We start from the raw sequence: 21,774 nt of genomic DNA on the forward strand, positions 1-21,774 counted from the left end.
CACACCACAATAACTTTTGGTCAACCTTTGGCTATGAAAACACAATGCCTTTGGGTTTCCAGCAGAAAATTAAATTATTGCACTTACTAAGAGAGAGGAGAAGATTGATCTTTTAAGAGCCATTTCAACAAGCATAGAAAACATAAAAAGAAATTCTGTTAACCCCAAACCTCCTGAAGCATCTATTTAATTGAACCTTGGCGGGGCGTAGGTATATGTCTTTCTTTGAAAACACATGTTACAACATAGGTTTCACACACGTTTTCTAGAGACAAAGGAATCAAGTATAAGGGCAGAGTAACATGGATAATATGGAGAGAGTACAAGCTCAATCTGACACACTCTGAGAACATTGCCATACAACTATCTTGTGTGTCTATGGCTGGCACAGCTCTAGAGATATGCATGCGGGGCACTTTTCTCTGACGGCAAACAGAGGACCTGGGGTACTGTAATCTTACCTTGATGGTAGCCAAGACCACCTCCATTACAGCACACTGTCTTGGAGTCAGACCCTTGGCATCCTCTCGAATCATGTGCTCCTAGAAAACAGGTTAACAATTACTTCTAAATCAGCAAGTTCATTCATTTAACAACTGTTTTTCAAATGGAATCTGCATAATCCCCATATGGACACACCTGAGATGATTATTTTGTCATATATTCAATAAATATCCTCTTTTCCAAAAGAAGAAATGCTGAACCTTGATTCCTTCGTGGCTTTACTTTGCACTTGCAAGTTAATGTTAGGGAAAAAAGAAACCTGGAAATATGTGTCAGAGCTTTTTCACCTTACATTCTGTCACTTTGAGGGAGATCAATCATGACAGGGATTTAGGAGGTGAATTTTAGCCTCTTTCAATTACTACTGATAAAATCTACTTTAAGTCTAATGCCCCCAATTTATTCTCTTTCTTGATCCCCTTAATGCTTAGTTATTCCTAAGAAAAGCCCCCAAGAGTTAACTGAATATGGACCTGCAGATTTCCAATATTTTTAAATCTTTTTTTTTTAATATTTTAGAGCTGATTTCCATATTTATGGTGGCTTTTCCTCATTGTTCACTATGGACTGTCTCAACACATCATTCAAAACTTCTTTAGGGAAAAGATGGTAGAAAGTTGAAGATAGCCATAAAGGAAAAAGAAATCGAAGAGAAAAATTCAAAAATTCCTGATCCCCCAAACTGTCTCCCCAGAGCTGCCACTATTCTAGTCAACAACGTTCAACAGATATTTATTGAGTGTTTAGTATATGACTGTGCTGTCCTCGGTATTTGTGATCTCTTGTTCAGTAAAAGAAAGACTTTTGTCCTCCTGAAGCTTAACTGCTAACCTATATAGGTGCCTTTCTGTGCATTAGAGGAAAGCCCATGTGGATGGACACAACTCTGAGAATGCATGGCTTGACTAATAGATCGATCAGTGCCTTTCCTTGGTAATAACAGCTGCCTCTTGTTCTACGTCAGCACGTACGACATGGCAGGTAGAGCATGGGCTCTATTTCAGTGGTCATTTGCTCCCTTAGCCAGGCACTTCTGTGCAATGCCCAAATCGTGCAATCCCCAAGGGCTCACCCTATTCTAGCCCTTTTCTTATTCTGTTATTTGGTAGATGCCATGACTTTCTGAAGACAATCTTGATCCATGTCTTACTCAAGTTTGCAGTCTTTCAGTACCTATCTCGGCAATCATAACCTGCTAGGAATTCAATATACTTCGGTAAATGAATTGTACTTTTCTTTTTTTTTTTTTTTTTTTAAGATTTTATTTATTCATGTGACAGAGAGACAGCTAGCGAGAGAGGGAACACAGCAGGGGGAGTGGGAGAAGAAGAAGCAGGCTCACAGCGGAGGAGCCCGATGTGGGACTCGATCCCGGAACGCCGGGATCACGCCCTGAGCTGAAGGCAGACACCTTAACGACTGCGCTACCCAGGCGCCCCGAATTGTACTTCTTTCAAGCACAATGTTGTAGGCTTCAATACACTTGAATGAAATCATACTCCTTTGAAGATTTTTGAAAGAATGGTATACAATGCTCCATGGATCTGTGACATCTCGCTGTATCTTTGTTACGGGATTTTCAACACAAACATATGTGTCCATTTAATATTTTAAAAATAGGAATATTAGGGGCACCTGGTGGCTCAGTTGTTCAGCGTCTGCCTTCGGCTCAGGGCGTGATCCCGGCGTTCTGGGATCGAGCCCCACATCAGGCTCCTCCACTGGAAGCCTGCTTCTCCCTCTCCCACTCCCCCTGCTTGTGTTCCCTCTCTTGCTGCCTCTCTCTGTCAAATAAATAAATAAAATCTTTAAAAAAAATTTTAACTACCCATTGAGACTCAAACAGTAATGGAAAATGTTTACTAAATTATAGGTGGAAATGTTTTAGGATAAATAAGTACATATCTCTCTGGCTTCAACTCTTACTGTGTTATAGAAAAATATAATTTTTGCAAGAAATTTTCTGAGATTTAAAAATAGCTCATTAAAATAAGGGAGTCTTTGAAAGAGCCTGGCAATGAGTTACTCCTTGCTTGCAGTAAATTTACAGTCTCTGATGTAGTAATTGGTTTTGATATTGTATCACCTGTCCATGAACATTTTTTTTTCAAAAAATGCCAAATAAATCTGATCCCATTAAATAGTAATAAGTTGGGCATACATAATATAGCTACATTATGAAGTTCCAGAGCGTGAAGTAATGTGTCAAATGGGTGAATAAATACTTCTTTAATGGATTAATCCTAAATCGTAGTCAAATGCAGAAAAACAATTTCCCTCATTGTTCTATTTTTCCTTGACTCTATGTTATTTTAAGTAACTTAGTTGTTAATATTTCCATATAGGATTTCTGAATTTATCCAACTCTGCTTTCAAACTAATATATAAATATTGCAAAGACCGAGTGTGTTTTAAATGAAAATAAAAATGGAAGTGACATTTTAGTAAAATAAGGGCTTTGTAAAACTTGAAGTTCTTTATACTTGAAGTTCTTTATTGTGGCCAGAGTTTTAATTTCGTGTAATATTGTAGAGGCCTTATTGTTCTGTAATTCAAATAAATAGTAAATAACCCTTTTAGGACTTTTTTAAAATAATTTGTTTTTAGTTTATTACTGTCTTGGAAGTTGCAAAGGGACCTAAGGTGTTATGTATTGTGTAAACTCTGATTTCTCCCACTCAGAGTTCGTAAGACTCAGGCAGAGCTGACTGCAGCCCCAGCTCAGAGGCTGGTATGTGAGGTAAGCCTGTGTCACGATGGTTGGCTTTGGAGTGGTGATAACACTATCAGAGACCAGGATGTGCTGGTGGGATTTGCTGGAATTCCTCACATCAAGCTGGGTGTTCTTTCTACAACATTTCAAGTTCAAAGATGTTAGATATACAGCAGAGACAACCATCTTACAAATAGGAAGGTAGGTTTGTAATAGCCATACATCACACAAGGAAAGAACAGAGTTGAGAGATACTAACTGGGCTCCATGACATTCTTTGAGCTCCTACTCAAGCAGTGATGGAAAGCAGAGTTATCTAGGACTATAAAATTTCATGTAGCAATAAATTCCTGCCTTGCTTATGTTAGTCTGGCTTTCCATCACTTGGAACTGAAAACAGTTCCGGCTGATAAAACTTCCAATTCGGGAAACTGAAGCTGTGGGAGATGGAGTATGTTTCCTAACATCACACAGATGCCAGAAGCATGTCCAGGGCCATTTCTTTTGTAATGAGATACTATACTTTTCACGTTCATAGTTTTATATGAGAAATTTCAACCCTGTTTAAATCCATTTTTCAAAATAGAGAATATAAATCCCAGGAAGATAATAAGAGCGATAAAGGAACGGATCAAGATCTACGTTCCAAAGCAATACTGTGGGAGTACCATCTACTTCTTACCTTTCCTCCAACCCATCAACATAACTGAATACCTGTGAGAAGCAATTTTAGGTGATGTCTTTTAAATGGATTATTGGCTTTTAATTTTTTTTCTGAGCAAGGGGATAATATAGGGTACTGAAATTATAGGACACCTATTTTGTCTCAGTAAGTAATTATGCAGTCGAATGGATTATTCTTCCCCTGTGAGGTATACACAAAGCAATCCCAGGGCTACCTCTCAGCTGCCAGCCTCTGTGCGTGGGTGTTGGCATAGTCTTCGCAATTACTATTCAAAGAAAGATAATGTGTGCATTTTCTCATTTATCCTCACAACAATACTATAAACCAAGTGTTCTGCACTTCATAAATGCCAAATCTGAGGATTAAAAAGTTTAGCAAGGAGGGCACATATTGCATGGGGCACTGGGTGTTATACACAACTAATGAATCATCGAGCCTTACATCGAAAACCGGGGATGTACTGTATGGTGACTAACATAATATAATAAAAAATCATTATAAAAAAAATAAAAATTAAAATTAAAAAAAGTAAAAAAAAAAAAAAGTTTAAACGCTTTGGCCAATGTCACGCAGTTGGAAGCAATTGAGGTAGAATTTGAACTAACGTGGTCTGTGTCTGGAACGATAGCCTAAGAGAAGGAAATGGAATTAAAACAACACATATTTCTACTATAGGAACAATGTTGGCCTGTATGTCATCCATTGATGAATGAATGGAGAAAATGTGGTAATCTTATTTAGCCCTTAAGAAGAAGGAAATCTACCCATATGCAACAACATGGAAGAACCTGGAGGACATTATTCTAAGTAAAAAATCAAAGAAGCATAATATATATTTTAACCAGTCAAGGTCCTATTCTAGAAGGACAGAAGCTGATGTTCCCTGCACAGTCCTATGAATCTCAGCAGTAATAAAGGGTAGTGTTATTTAGTCAGCAAATCCTCATTTATAATGTGTTTGAATAGATTGACAAGTTCAAGATCTGCTTTGATGAGTTTCATTTTCCCACACTAGCTTTCTTAAGATTTTTCTAGACTTTACTAGATTTCTATGAAGCACTCCATTTTGCCTTTATTCATACAAAGCCTGTTTAACATATGAAAGAAAAATGTTATCTAATTTACCCCAAAAGCAGTAATGCTGAAAGGTATAACACAAAGTCAAAATTGCCCAGTTACCCTACCAATTGGAAAATATTAGGAATATTTGGGGGGGGGGGGGGGACGTAAAATTCAGTCCCTAAATTTTGACCTGACTCACCCTTAAAGTAGACTGTGGGATCACAGACATACATTTTAGTCCTGCCATGCCAGGTACCATAACTAGTAAGAAGATTCTTTCTTGTAGAGCTGTAGTTAGCTCATTATGTTTCACAGACAACCAATAATCCCTTTATTCTTATTACCTTCAGTTTGGATAATTGTCCGAGATCTTTAGCTGCGATGAAAATCATCTGAGGTCCCTAGAGACACACAGAGAAAAGGAGAGAGAATAAGATCTTCAGTAACAACAGGAATGTAGTCAATAGAAAATTTGATTTCCCTTCTTGTGACTTTTACGCCATACACACTTAACTGGTATTACACAGACTGGGTCAAAGATACCTAGTACTGCTGGCAATGTAATTGTCCTCACAGGCATCCCACTCCTGAGAATTTTAAGTCTGAGTTAATGCATGGGTTACTACTGATGTAGCTGGTTTAATGTACCATCTGGATTAAATCAATGATCTCCAACGTTTATTTATTTTTAGTAGAGTGCAGCTCCCTCGCTCCACTTGGCCCCCAAATAGATCTACGAAAACTTTCAAGATACAGAGCTGAGGAAGGTGAAGCTGCTGCAGACCTGCCCTCTGAACTCTTCCCAGAACTCCAAGGCCTGGCAAGAGTTTGAAAAACAGAGGAATAAACCATCCACGGCACTACTAGAATGAAAAACTAGAGGTATGTCTATTGGTAAAAGTGATGGAAAAGAACTAAATTTGGTACTAAGTTCATTAGCATCCTAGAATATTAAGAGGGAAAATCAACTATTCTGGAATAACATTCTTCATTTTTTTAGTGGATCCTGTGAATTTATTAGGAAACGACAGACTACAATCCCCACCATGGTGCCCAGCACATACCAGAAGCTCAAAGATCATATGTGATCATTCACTATGGTGAATGGATGAATGACAGATATTGCTTCATACTTTGAGAACTCAATGCTAGAGAAAATTGAGTGGTGATGGTAAGCTTTCCTAGGGAAGACCTTATAGAAAAAATGAAATGTCATATATAGTTTCTGCTTTAGCATAATGTATGTATTTTTTGAGAAACGTCATTCTACAAAATTGTGCTTTAGCAAGAATAGGGCTCATGGGGAAAATAGCAGTGGGCAGCATAGTCGAGCTCATGCAATTTTATTACCAATGAACGGTCAAGAACAATAAGTGCTACTTTGGGAGATAGCTTGTATGGCACACAGGATGCTCAGTGAGGCTGGTGGCTGCCACAGGGAGTATGAAAAATGCAAAATAATTAATAACCCAAATGAACAACCACAAAACAATAGATTACAAATGTGGGCTGGGGTAGTACGCACACCAGAGGAACTGTCAGCACAGGGAGGGTAGCGTGCCATGTATGAGAGCTATACAAGCTTCATTTGTTTGGATGGAAGAACCACACAGAAGTGTGCCTTCCACCCTGATGTAGTAGCCGAGCTGAGTGCTCTTTCCTTTTCTGCTGAATTTATAGGTCTTCTATTATAATTCAGAGCCTCCCGCCTAGGAAAATTTATACATAAACCATCTCAACTTCCAGATTATACTGACGTCACTCATCTGATTACCAATTACATGATAGCTAGCTGGGGTTATAGAAATGCGTTATGTATTGTAGCAGAATCAAGTGTGCACGTATGTTTAATTTGGTTTTCCATATGTATATAGGCTATAAAAGATTTTATCACGTGCTGGCAGGAAATCAAAAACTTGAATCTTTGAACACTTTATAATTATTCATTATTTGCATCAACTTATCTTCCTCAGTCACAGAAAAAAAACAGTTGCTCCATAACAGGTGCATGCTAGGGTTCTTTCTTTTTTTTGTTTGACTCAGCTGGTACTGTGCAACCACTTGACCATTGTCTGACTTTGCTGACAGATGATCCTTTTGGTTCCTTTCACTATGTATGAAACAGTCCTGTTCTTTGGATCCACCGAAGGGTGTCTCCTCTATTAACCTCCAAGTGGAAAGGTAATAGAGGAAAGTAAAATGGAAAGGAGAAAAATATTCCATATAGCAGTGTTGAATTTATCATCTTAAACTATAATGTTTTAGGAAAAAAACACAATGGGGTTATTCTATCCTAAATTTATTTCCCTGGGGTTTCACAGTAAAATTAAATTTAAAAATTATCTGTATAGACCAGATAATGTTGTATGTTCAACTTTCATACTTAAAAAAAAAAAAATGAAGCTCTGAATGTCGAGGAAGTGTGAAGTTTGATTGCTATTGACACTACTTAAAATTGATCCGTATAGGAAGATGTCATTCGAATGATCATTGTTTACCAAAGACTTTTTCCCAAAATAATTTTAGCTGGATGAAAACCATTCACTTAAAGTACAATTAGATGGGTTACTAAAAGTATAATCAGAGGAACAAGATGAAACAAACATTCCATGGACACACACACCAAGGAAACAACTACAACTACCTCTGTAAACAACCTGAAGACTGGCAGAACAGACTTCCACAGCTGGTTGTAGAGAGAAGTCCCTATCGAAAAGGGTAGGAGGGGCAGAGAGGCAATCAGGAACCAAACACCTGGCATGACTCACTACAAACAGGAGGGACATCACAGGCCAGAGAAGTCCCCATAACATCTGGTTTTGAAAACTGGCAAGGCTTAACTCTGGGAGCACTGGAGGGTGATTGATAGGAAACCAAGTCCTTGCTCTTACAGAGGCAGCAAGTTAAATAACTTGGCCAGAACCACAGAAGCAGTAGTTTGAAAAGTGCCCGGGGTATACACGAAGATTGATTGGCCAATTTTAGGATGTGTGCCAGAGGGTCAGCGATCTGCGGGAGATTTCTCTGGAAAATTTTTCTTGCCCTCAGCCTGAATAGCCAGATACTTGTGGGAGCCAATGTTAACATACTCTATCTACCTTGCCAGCAATGCATGCCCCGTCCCAGTGCCCCTCTGGATTAGCTCTTGCCCTTGGAATGGGAGATAACCCCACACACCAGCATGTGCATAGTTTCTGCAGCTGGACCTCTAAATGGCTGCACAGGGAGCAAGCACTGCCCTTCCGAGTGCAAGCAGCTCTCAGGGTCCAGTTGCAGATAGCTAGGATGAGTGTTGGCCCCACCCAACAGTGAGCTCACAGCAGTCACAGCTCAGCCACAACAGAAGGGTACACAGGGCACAACCTTGGGGCACCTAGTTTTGGTGACCAGAAGAGACTGTGCTAAGGGGACCGTGGGACCTCTTCTATACAAGAGCAGGAAATGAAGTTGACCTACTTACTACATAAAAACAAACACAGAGTTAGACAGCTAAATATATCCCAAATGAAAGAGCAGGACAAAAATCACAGAAAAAGAGCTAAACTAAACATAACTGTTCAGTGTGCCTAATAAATGTTCAAAGTAATGGTCATAAAGATTCTCACCAGATTTGAGAAAACAGTAGATGAACTCAATGAGGATTTCAAAAGGGAGATAGAAAATATAAAAAAGAACCAGTCAGAGTTGAAGAATACAATAACTGAGATGAAAAATACACTAGAAGAATGGATTAGCAATCTGGAAAACAGGGTCATGGAAACCATCCAAGCTGAACACCATAAAGTAAAACCTGAGAATAATACCATCAAGAGGAATAATTGAATAATTATAATATTATTTAATATAATTATATATAATAATTGAATAATTTGAATTTTAGGCATCCCAGAGAGAGAAGGGGATTCAAAAGTTTCCTAATCTGGGGAAGACATTCAGGTCTAGGAAGCACAGAAAGCCCCTGACAAGATGAAACCAAGGATGTACACAATAAGACACAATTAAAATGGCAAAGTGTAATGATAAGGAGAGAATCTGACAGGCATTATGAGAAAAGAAACAGTTATATGCAAGGGGAACACTATCAGCTGATTTTTCAACAGAAACTTCAGGCCAGAGTGCTGAAAGGAAAAAAATCTACAGTGAAAAATATTCTACTTGATAAGGTTATCATTCAGAATGAAAGAGAATTTCCCAACAAACAAAATTTAAGGGAGTTTATTATCACAAAACCAGCCTTACAAGAAATGTTGAAGAAATGTTAAATAAGTGGAAAGAAAGGGCATAAATAGAAGAAAAATATGAAAGGAAAAAATTTCACAGGTAAAACCAAAACTATGGTAAAGGTAGTAGATTAATCACCTATAAAACCAGTATGGGTATTAAAACACAAAAATAGCAAAATCAATTCTATCTTCCAAAATAGGTCAAGGGATACACAAAATAAAATAGGACATCATTAACAAAAATGTGGAGGTGGGAGTAAAAATTTAGTGCTTTTAGAATGTGTTCAAACTTGAGTGACCACAAACTTAACATTTGGTATATATGAACCCAATGGTAACCACAAATCAAAACCTGTAAGATATACAATAAATAAAAAGAAATTCAAGCATAACACTAAAGAAAACCACTGAACCACAGAGAGCAGAAAGGAACAAAGAACTATAAAACATCCAGAGAACAACGAATTGGAAGTACATACCTATCAATAATTACTTTAAAAGTAAATGGACTAAATGCTCCAATTGAATGATACGAGATGACTCAATGGATTAAAAAAATAAAAAAGACCATCTATATGCTGCCTGTAAGAAACTCACTTCAGACCTAAAGACACACCAAGACTGAAAGAGAAGGGATGAAAAAAGATATTCCGTGCAATTGGAAGCAGAAAGCACGCTAGAGTAGCAATATGTACATCAGATGAAATGGACTTTAAAACCAAGACTGCACAGCAAGAGTCAGAGGAGGACATTACATAAAGACAAGAGGATGTGACACTGGTGCATATCCATGTACGAAACACACAAGCATGGACATCCATAAAGCAAACATTAACAGTCATAAAGACATTAACATAAGTAAATCATGCAGACAGCAAATCAAAGGACACAGTGGCTTTCAAGAACCCATTCGACCAGATGGATTTAACAGGGATATGCAGAACATTCCATCTCAAAACAGAAGAATGTACTTTTTTTTTTCAAGTGCACATGGACTATTCTCCAGGGCAGACAGATCACACGGTAGGCCACAAAACAAGTCTCTAAGAAGATTGATATTATTAAAGCATCTTTTCAAACCAAAGTAGTATGAAGCTAGAAATTAATCACAATTGACAAAAATGGAAAAAAAAAAAAAAAACATGAAGGCTAAAAACATGCTACTTACCAACCAATTTGTCAACAGAGAAATCAAAGAAAAAATAAAAAAATACATGGAAACAAATGAAAATGGAAATATAACAGTCCAAAACCTTTGGGAAACAACAAAAGCAGTTCTAAGTTTATAGCAATACAAGCCTGCATCAAGAAACAAGGATAACCTCAAGTAAACTAACATTACACCTGCAGGAACTAGAAAAAGAACAAAGCCCGAAGTTAGTAGGAATAAAATAATAAATATCAGAGTAGAAATAATCATTAAAACCAAGATCTAGTTCTTTAAAAAGATAAACAAAATTGATAAAGCTTTAGTCAGACTCATCAAGATAAAAAGAGGGCTCAAATTAAATCAGAAATGAAGGAGGAGAAATAACAGACACTAAAGAATTACAAAGGATTATGAGAATACTGTGAAAACTTACATGTCCTAGAAAAAAATGGATAAATTCCTAGAAACATCCAATCTTCCAAAACTGAATCAGGAAGAAATAGAAAATTTGAATAGACTAATTACTAGTAATGAAATTAGATGTCTTCACAAATGAATTCAACAAACATTTAAATAAGAGTTAATACCTATTCTTCTCAAAGTATTCCAAAAATAGAAGAGGAAAGAAAACTTCCAAATTCATTCTATGAGGCCGGCATAACCCTGATACCAAAACCAGATAAAGACACTCAAAAAAAAGAGAGAGAACCACAGGCCAATATCCCTGATGAACATGGATGTAAAAATCCTCAGCTATATGTTAGCAAACTGAATTCAACAAAAATTAGAAAATCACCACAATCAGGGGCGCCTGGGTGACTCAGTTGGTTAAATGTCTGACTCTTGGTTTTGGCTCACGTCATGATCTCAGGGTCCTGAGATCAAGCCCCACATCAGGCTCTAGGCTCAGTGGGGAGTCTGCTTGAGATTTTCTCCTCCCCCCTCTCAAATAAATAAATAAATCTTTCTAAAAACTCACCAAAATCAAGTGGGATTTATTCCAGGGATGCAAGGAAGTGTTTAATATTTGCAAATCAATAGATTGATACATCACATTAACCGGGGAAGGATAAAAACCATGTGGGCATCTCAATGGATAGAGAAAAAGCATTTGACACAATGCAACATAATAAAGGCCATATATGAAAAACCCACAGCTGATATCCTTAGTGGGGAAAAAAATAAAAGCTTTTCTTTTATGATCAGGAACAAGCTGAGAATGTCTGTCTGTTCTCACCACTTTTACTCAACACAGCACTGGAAGACCTAGCTTCACAACTGGATAAGAAAAAGAAATAAAAGACATCCAAATTGGTGAGGAAAAAGTAAAACTGTCACTTTTTGTAGTGACATGATACTATATATAGAAAATCCTAAGGATTCCACCAAAAAACTATCAGAACTGATAAGTTACAGGACACAAAACTAGCATCCAGGAATCTGTTACATTTCTATACACTAATAATGAAGTAGAAAAAAGAACTCAAGAAAACCATTCCACTTACAATTGCACCAAAGGAGTAGAATATCTAGGAATAAATTTAACCAAAGAGGTGAAAGACTTACATTCTGAAGATGGCATAAAGAAATGAAAAAATACACCATGCTCATGGATTTGAAGAACATCATTAAAATGTCCATACTACCCACAGAAGTCTATAGATTCAGTGCTCTCCCTATCAAAATACTGATAGCATTCTTCCACAATACTAGAACAAATAATTCCAAAAGAGCAAAGTTTGAGGCATCACAAGCCCAGATTTTAAGATATACTACCAAGTCATAGTAATCAAAACAGCATGGCACTGGCACAAAAACAACACACAGATAAACAGAACAGAGTGGCAATCCCAGAAATAAACCCATGCTTATATGATCAATTAATTTACAACAAAAAAGGCAAGAGTGTACAATGGGGAAAAGACGATCTCTTCAATAAATGGTGTTGGGAAACTTGGACAGCTACATGCAAAAGAATGAAATTGGACCATTTTCTTACACCAAAAAGACCTAAATGTGAGACCTGAATCCATAATATTTCTAAGAGATAACAGGCAGTCTCTCCTAGGCATTAGCCTTAGCAACATATTTATGTATCTGTCTCTTTAGGCAAAGGAAACAAAACAAAAATAAACTAGTGGAACTATACTATAGTAAAAAGTTTTTGAACAGCAATGCAAATCAACAAAATGCAAAGGCAACCTAACGGATAGGAGAAGCTATTTGCAAATGATATATCTGAGAAGGGGTTAATACCCAAAGCATACGAAGCACTTATACAACTCAACACCAAAAAACCTCAAAACAACAACAAAATAACCCCATATAATCTGATTAAAAATGGTCAGAGGACCTGAATAGACATTTTTCCAAAGAAGACATCCAGATGGCCAGACACATGAAAAGATGCTCAACATCACTCATCATCAGGGAAATGCGCATTAAAACCAGAATGAAACATCACCTCACTCTAATCACAATGACTAGACTAAAAAGACAAGAAATAAGAAGTATGGGTGAGGATGTGGAGAAAAGGGAATCCTCGTGCACTTGATTTTCCTTGGTAGGAATGTAAATTGGAAGAACCACTGTGGAAAACAGTATAGAGGTTCCTCAAAAAATTAAAAAAATAGATATACCATACGATTCAGTAATTTTACTATTTACCCAAAGAATATGAAGGCACTAATTCAAAAAAATAAATGCACCTCTATATTTATTGCAGCATTATGTACAATAGCCAAGATATGGAAACAGCCTAAGCGTCCACCAATAGATGAATGGACAAAGAATAGGTACACACACACAATGGAATATTATTCAGTCATAAAAAGAATGAGATCTTGCTATTTGTGACAACATGGATGGACCCTCTGGGCATTATGCCAAATAAAATAAACAAAAAAACCAGAAAGAGACTCATAAATACAAAAAACAAAGTGGTGCTTGCCAGAGTGGGCAAAACAGGTGAAGGGGGTTGAGAGGTACAAACTTCCAGTTAGGAAATAAATAAATCGTGGATATGAAAAGTACAGCGTAGGGAACAATCAATATTTTAATAACCTTATATGCTAATAGATGGTGACTACATTTATTGTGGTGAGCATTACAGTATAGAATTGTCAAATCACTGTTGTTCACCTGAAACTAACTTAACATTGTATGTCAACCACACTTCAATGATAAAAAATAAAAATTAAAAGTATAATCAAATCTTGGTGTTAAATACTTACTGTTTGATCTGTCAGAGGAGGGAGAACAATTTGTTTTTCTATTTTGTTAAGAACTAGCTTCCATAACTCCTTCAAAACTCGCTTCAGGACTGTTTTCTCACAGATTTTTGCTGAGAGACTTAATCTGAAATAAAATAAAACATATAATCACTTAAAAGTGTCATATCAGGGTGTCAGCTTATTTAATTGATCAGAAATTCACGTTTTTCAATATTGAGATTTCAACGTATGAATGAACAGGCCTTTATAATTTTCAAATGCGAACTTTTACTCACTGAATAAGACATACTATCACTGATATGTTTCAACACATGTATTAGATAATTCGCTATTTGGCAGAAAATGAATTGAGGGTATATCTTGCCTTAAATTGTTTTCTAAATTGACATCAAAGCCCCCAAAGTACATTCCTTACTTGTATTTACTGCACGTCCCATATTCATGATGCAGGCCAAACTCCAAAGAAACTACCTGGCACGGCCCCAACACAACAAAGATGCATATAATTTTACTCAACCAAAATGTACCAGCTTTATTTTTCAGTTTTATTGAGATACAATTAACATATAACCTTATGTAAGTTTAAGTGTATAACATAATGATTTGATATGCATATATACTGCAAAATGATTACCACAATAAGTGTAGTTAACATCCATTACCTCAGTTAACAGTTCTTGTAAGATCTATTCTACCCCCTGCAATTTTTAAATATACTGGAAAATATTGTTAATATCGTCAACATGCTACACATTATACTCCTAGGACTTATTTATCTTATAACTGGAGGTTTGTACCTTTTGACCACTTTTACCCATTTTCCCCATTCCCCCCCAACCTCTGGCACCTACCAATCTGTTCTGTTTCTCTAAGTTCAGTTTTGAAGATTCCCAATTTACCAGCTTTAATAGGTTTAAATTTGTATTTCTTACAAATTCTTTTCAGGGTGAGGATAATGCTAACGTCATCTATTTTTATATAACACCTTAGTTTAAAAACCTCTTCTGCGGATCTTTTTTATTACTATACACATTTTATAAATCAAAAACAGGTTCTGAGAAGTTAGGGAACTTGTCCAAGGAAGTGAAGCTAGTAAATGAGGGCTGAAAAATCCTCCAAATCCAGTGTGTCGTCCAACGCCCACATGCTGCCCTGGACAAATGCGTTACTGCATGAAGGCCCAACAGTCTGCGAAGTCACGGTGCTGCACAGACGTTTACTGAATGTGCTGTAATAGGACACTGAACTCTGTGAGGCGCCTTTAACAAAAGCTCATCAAACCTGTTTCGCAGAGGGCCTCGGGATAGCCTCATTAACTCCCTACAGTGCTGCTAAGTGCTCTGTATGCTTTTGGACTCAGAAATTATAACTTGAATTCTGGTTCTGATAGAGACAGAATTGACTATTTTTAAAGGTATGTCATTAATATCTAAAGGCATGTGACATGTGAGAGGCAAAAGGAAAGGCTTCCCAAATACACATTTATGGAGAATTATTTCTCCTAACACTACTATATGTAGCTCCCTCGTATATGAAAATGCAGAACAACCTTTGGATGAAGAGGAAAGTCGGGGTCCTTGGGCACAGCTATGGAGTCCACAGCCCCGCTCTTTTGGAAACCACTGTTGGAGGGGAGCCGTCACGATACGGACGTAGGGTAGAAACCAGCAGAAGTATCGTGGCGGAATGACAGGACCTAACCTCGGAGACATTCCCAGGGTAATTTGAGACAAAACAAATCTGCCAGGTTTGTAGCAGATGTGTCATTTCCATTTTCAAAAGGTCTGAGTTTAAGAACTGACCTTGTTTTTATGGTCAGCTCATATACTCGGCATGCCAACTAACTCGGCTGAGCCTGGAAATGAATGAATAGGTATAAAATCCTTGACATATTTGCAGCTCTGCATGGGATTTCTGCCAGCTGGAAAAAAGAGTTTAAAGTTTGTTTTTTAGAGTGGGGAGGTCTTGGTGAAGAAATTGAAACATAAAGAAATAAGACATTTTGTTTAGAGAGCCTATACATTTATAACATAACACGATTTCTAAGGGGATTTTCTCAAAGCTACCTTGAAGACTCCCAGCCCCCTCTTGTTCATTTTAAATGAACAAACAGGAGATCTAGCAACTGCTTCCTTAATTAGTCAGAGTTAACCAACTGTATAAGGCAAGCTGAAAAGCCTTTATTTTGGAAACAGAGTTATCTAGATTGATTGACCACAGACCAATTAACCAGACCATTTTCAAACGCCATGTATGCCAGCTGGTAATAGAGATTTGCTCTCAGTTGATCAGATTTTCTGAAAACCATATCCAGCTCTTCTCTGCCTCCCCACACCCCACAGTGCCTGTCCCTCATTTCCACACCTCTACATCCTATCCACCCGGAAAGATCTAACCCAAGTGGAATATCTACTGATGGTCTGAACAAGGAATTCACAACTTACACCTTGTTGTGTTTATTGGTGTACCTTATTTTCCCTGTCTAACTTGTTGGATCCCTGAGAACAGAATATCTGACTTTTAAAAATGTCTTCTAACAAATGGCTTTTATGGTTACACATTTTTTATTAGCCCCGAGAATTTCTGCAACTCTTCATGCTTCGTGTCTCTTTCCAAAAATTTTAAATCTTTCACAAATTTTTAAAGCTCAAAGATGTTTTTTGTATCTTTATATACTGTTTCTTTCTACTAAGAATTGGAAAAAATTATATAGAAGATGATATGGTGATGTATAATTCTAAGTAGAAAATTAAGATTGAGTAAAAAACCTAAATATGCTGAAAAAAAGGGTCCCCTGACTTTATGTATTGGCCCCATTTTACAGATGGTGAAATGGATTCAAGGTCTCTCAGCTAGTAGTTGACAGTATTAGGATAACTTAGAACTTTCTGTATGTTCCACAACATTTGGTTACTTTATCATTAGCAAAACTATTTATTTTTGTATATAAAAAACATGTCTCCAAACTGCTGGCTGGAGGTCTAAAACCAGAAGGCATTCTTCCAGGAGGAGTTTTAGGAGAGTCGGGACTGCTTTGTCCTGCTCTCCATTCACTATCACACTCATGACAACATGGTGGTGTGTTTATGGGATTCAATTCCGTATCAGCCAGAGAAAAGAGCCCTCTAATATGATATAAACACGAAGGGATTGTGTAGGAAATTAGATGGTAAACGTCGACGTGAAGAAACTAAAGAAATGAAGAAGGCTTTCTGACTTTCTTCCACATCACTTGCCTCCTTCCCTCCGCTAAGCAATCTCCTAGATATTTCCTCATAAAGAACAGAAAATAAGACTTAATTTGTCTACCAAATATTAAAATTAAAGGGATAAGAACATTAGTCTTGCTTATGCAGTAAGACTATAAAGAAAGGGAAATGGAATTAAAATATAAATCACAGAACAGGTCTTCCCTACTAATTCTTCCTTTGTTGTCTTTAAAGGTATCGTGCCCTCATTTATCTTGGTCCCTCTGGTATTAATTAATTCGCAACAATATTAAATGAGGTAACATATGAAAACTACCAGGTATATCACTGGTCCCTTGGTAGGCATTCAGAATTATTGTTTTACTTTTCCAGCTTCAGTTTGGTGCTAAGTATCACTATTTAAGAAATCCTGTCTCTGGTTGTTTTCCATCAATGGTTCCCAATTGTGGACACATTTTAAAATATAGGTGCCTCGACCCTACTCCAAACTTATAAAATTAGAACTAGTGAGAGCAGGGACTTAGCAGAAGCATTAAAAAATAAGATTTTGGTTAAGAACACTGTCTTAGTTGGTCACAAAGGCCTCCATTCCCACCACTATGAGACCATCATCTCATGGACTCAGGGACCTTGACTCTCTTTTTCATCACTACCTAGTGCCTAGAATAAAGTTTGATAAAGATAGGTGCTCAATAAATTATTGAAGGTTGAGTCAGGCCGGCTACTTACCTCTGAGCTGAATTAATTCTAGCTGTATTATTCTCTTCTTCGGGTTTCTGACATGAAATCAGACATTCTGGACTCAACCCAGTCTTTTCTGATGTCCAAGAGGATGAAAACAATGTCTTATCTGAGGAGCATCAAAACCTAATGCTCTTTCCCCTCAGAACACCAAACTCCTTAGTTGCCAGTATTTGTTTCCTCTCCATTTGTCCTTTCCTACACAAAGTCATTCCTGCTTTTTCCCCATCTGGTAATGAACTAAAAGTCTTTTCCTTTTTAAAGAATTAATATATTTCTGTAGAAACCTTTTTAAAGCTTTCTTATGTAGAGGAAAACAATTTTTTTCCTTAAACCCATATCAATCAAATTTAGGTGGAAAACTTACGTTTTGTCCAAGAAGTCCATGAGGGGTCTTAATACAATCTCCGCATCCATTGCTGAACTGTTCTTGTTAGATGCAGTATTTCCATTTGTTCTCATCTGGTTTAGTTCAAAACTCATCTGTTTTATACACTCTTCAATGATATGCTGGAAACTAAAAATAAGGAATATAAATTCTGAAATAAAAGCAAGCATTTATGACTCCTTTGTCTGTGTCTGTTTACTTCAACTCTGAGGAGTTCGATCTGTTTCAAATGGTGTGAATTCCCTTGCTCATTAGTCTTCAAACTTCTTGTTCAGCTGCAAAAAAATTCTGTTCTGATGAAAGCTTACTTGGGACCCATATATGTAAAGCAGATAAAAGTAACGCTCTTCGGGTTGAATTAATTTGAGTCGGGGTTCATTTGGCCCCTCTCTCTCTCATAGTAACAGCTGAGATGTTCCTCTGAGCATTGTTTGGAAAGATGACTGTTCCTGAAAGACTCTTGGCATGTGGGTACACCTTCTTCACTTGCTGTCTGGGACTCCACACCCTCTTGACTTTCCTCTAATCTCATTGGCTATGTTCCTTTCTCAATTACCTGACTTCTAATAATTGGCCAGAGTTAGCAAATAAAAAGACAGGATACCCAGGTAATTTCAATTTCACATAGTGAATTATTTTTTAGTACAAGTATGCCCCATGCAATATTTCAGACATATGTATACTAAATATATCCATTATTTATCTGATATTCAAATTTAATTGTGTATATCCTATATTTCATCTGGAAACCCTTACATTGTAATCCTCTATGCTTGATCATTGGATCACTCCATTTCTCCATCAAATAGAGCTTTTTTGGCAATCGTATCTAGTTTCATGGGTTTCACAGCATCCATATACTGGTAATTCAAATACATCAACAGACCTGACTTCTAATGTGAGCTCTATGCCTACGAAAACTTTTCACTTAGAGGTCTAATGAGTTTCTTTCATACCCAATATCCATTAGCAAATCTTTATAAAATATCCTGAATCTTAGTGGTCTTAGAATTCTCTGAGGACACTCTTATCTCATGGCCACTATTATGATTCCTCCTCCATGAAATTTCTCATGGGTCTCTTGACCTCACTTATTTCAGGCATATGACAAATGTGAGGTCCTTAGAGAAGGTCTTTTTGAATACTCAACCTGAAATGACATTTCTATCATTCTCCATTCCCTTGCAGTTTTTTTTTCTGAATTGCACCATTATCTACCTATCTGTATTATTTTCATTTTTATTTGACACACTGTATACTCTTTATTTGTTTATTGCCTGTTGCCGCAACTAGAATGTAAGCTTCATGAGAGCAGGGACTTTTTTTTTTTTTTTAATGCTATATATCCACACCGTGGAACAAGATGCACAAAGAGATTGCTCAAGAGAAAATGGTTGAATGTATCAAGGACTCTCATCCTTTCACTCACTTTTATTACCTCACCATTCTAAGAATTTAAGTAACTCTGTGAAGAGTAATCTTTAGCATTATTTTTCATCCTTTATATTCCTTATGACAGTAACTGGCACAAAATAAGACATTTAAATAATGGAGACTCATCATCGCCACCATTCCTCTGTCACTTTCTTATTTACAACAAGAGGAGTAATTATAACAGATATACAGGCAGGCAAGAAAAAAATATTTAGGAGAATAGGGATAAATGAAAGCTTGGAAAAGTCCCGTCACTGGAATGGTAATGATTAGAAGGAAAGAGTCCATCTTAAAAAGTGTAACAATCAAGTCTGTCCCCTTCCTCTTCTTTCTCCACATACAAAGGTTACAGGGCTCATATTATTTGAGAAGTATCCAGCTGTACTAATTCCTAAAATTTTATATAGACGTTTAGGAATTTTCACTATATAATGCTTCCATTATTAATTAAATAGAAAGAATATAAATATTTGTCAATGTATTCATGCATTCTACAAATATTTAAAAATACTATGTGCCTCTTTCACACTCAGGTCCAAAGGAATCCAGGCTTTTATCTGGCTATACCTGCCTTTGGACTTTTGTTAGTAGTTATGGAGGAAGGTAGTGGTGGGCATGGTGGAGAAGTTAAGAAAGTTAAGTGAAGACGGTGGTGTGCATATTTAGTGAGGGTAGAGGTGGTAAATACTTGGGGCAATAGAAAAGACAGGTACATAATGCTGGAAAATTGGAACTAGTTGATTACCACTGGGTCATCACTGATCCTCCTGACTACAGTAATAGTCACCTTTGAAATAGCTACTTTCTTTTGCACTGATTCTCAAATCAGTGTATTAGGGTGGAGGATAGAGTGAGCAGAAGGTATGACAGTCATGTTACAAAAATGTTTAAACGAGCTCTACAAGAGACCCATAGGGTGAACTCCCAGAAGCCAGCTCTGTGTGAGATCAGGCATATGGAGGAAGGGTTATTTGAGATAATGACATTTTATCTTAGCATTAATCCAGGGTGAACCAACACCTGCATTTCACCTAAAATTTTTTGTCTCTATTAATTTTTGGTAAATTTGCCCAAAATATTCTTTCTCTATCCATTGTTTGGTTGGAGAAGTCTTTAGTAATCAGCTTGAATAAAAGTGGTACCAGTTAATAATGATGGATTTCGTGAGCACTCATGAAGCCAAATACTAACAGGAGAATTCCTAGGGAATGTTCCTGAATTCTTTACTTCACCCAGCTAGCCACGGGTACTGGAGGCATCATTAAAATAAATGTAGTAAACCAAAAGCCAAAGTCCAAATTGTAAGCAGAAACCTAAGTGGCACAAGTTTTAAAAATGTAAGAACATCTTGGGGCATTTGGGTGGCTCAGTCAGTTAAGCGTCTGCCTTTGGCTCAGGTCATGATCCCAGGGTCCTGGGATGGAGCCCCATGCCAGGCTCCTGGCTCAGTGGGGAGCCTGCTTCTCTCTCTGGCTGCTGCTCCTCCTACTTATACTCTCTCTCTCTCTGTGTCAAATAAATAAAATCTTTTTAAAAAATGTTAGAACATCTTTAAGGTATCACTGAAATGACATTACTTAGTTTCAGTCACAAGTGGGTTCCCTGTGAGCATGTCAAAAACCCAGGAACCCAGGCCTCAGATGTGTGGTTTGGCTCCGCGCTGGCTCCACTGTGATGTGAAATCATCCTCCCAGCTCCATGTACTAGAATTATTTAATTGTGGGTTTTAAGAACACCAGATAAAGTAGCTTTGGGACAATTAATTACACACTTAATTTTAAAGCTCTGAACTGCTAATTAAGACTCTAAAGAGGGTAGATTCAGACTAAAATGATCCAGTTTGACTTTACAGCACGGTCACCCTGTGCATTTCAGACTCCCCACCCACCCTGTGTGTGTGATGTAGAGCTGGTTGGTTGTGTGAGAAATAAACTCATACCAACAGATAGATAATAATCATTCTTTTTATAAGAAACGCATGACTATGGTTTGTTTATTCCAATAATCCTAGGCCTAATTGCACAAAATGTTAAATTCTTTCCTATATTTAAAAAAAAAATAATGAAGAAATAGTACTGGGTAACCAGGAGTTTCAAGACCTAGGTTAAGCTGGCTTCCTGTGAACAAAATACTTCCAGTGCCCTTCTAAGAGCACCGCTCCTTATTTCATAACTGAAGTTTGCTCAGAATTTTTTTTTTAAAGATTTTATTTATTTATTTGACAGAGATAGAGACAGCCAGCGAGAGAGGGAACACAAGCAGGGGGAGTGGGAGAGGAAGAAGCAGGCTCATAGCGGAAGAGCCCGATGTGGGGCTCGATCCCATAACGCCGGGATCACGCCCTGAGCCGAAGGCAGACGCTTAACTGTTGTGCCACCCAGGCGCCCCAAATTTTTTAAAATCATAATTCATATTTCAGCCTTTGTAACCTG

General features: G+C 37.3%; 1 protein-coding gene across 2 annotated transcripts in view; it reads right to left on the reverse strand.

Moving 5' to 3' along the window:
- UNC13C (unc-13 homolog C) overlaps window positions 1-21,774 on the reverse strand; it is a 538,361-nt gene that overhangs the window by 63,953 nt on the left and 452,634 nt on the right. For both annotated transcript variants that reach the window (XM_008705990.2, XM_040620622.1), the window contains 4 exons: window positions 17,888-18,037; window positions 13,571-13,694; window positions 5,309-5,365; window positions 462-542 (listed from right to left, as the gene is read on the reverse strand). In XM_008705990.2, the coding sequence (XP_008704212.2) occupies window positions 462-542; window positions 5,309-5,365; window positions 13,571-13,694; window positions 17,888-18,037 (412 nt within the window). The remainder of the gene's footprint in view (window positions 1-461; window positions 543-5,308; window positions 5,366-13,570; window positions 13,695-17,887; window positions 18,038-21,774) is intronic.

This window comes from Ursus maritimus, unplaced genomic scaffold (assembly GCF_017311325.1).
Source record: "Ursus maritimus isolate PB19 unplaced genomic scaffold, ASM1731132v1 scaffold_35, whole genome shotgun sequence".
Lineage (NCBI taxonomy): Eukaryota > Metazoa > Chordata > Mammalia > Carnivora > Ursidae > Ursus > Ursus maritimus.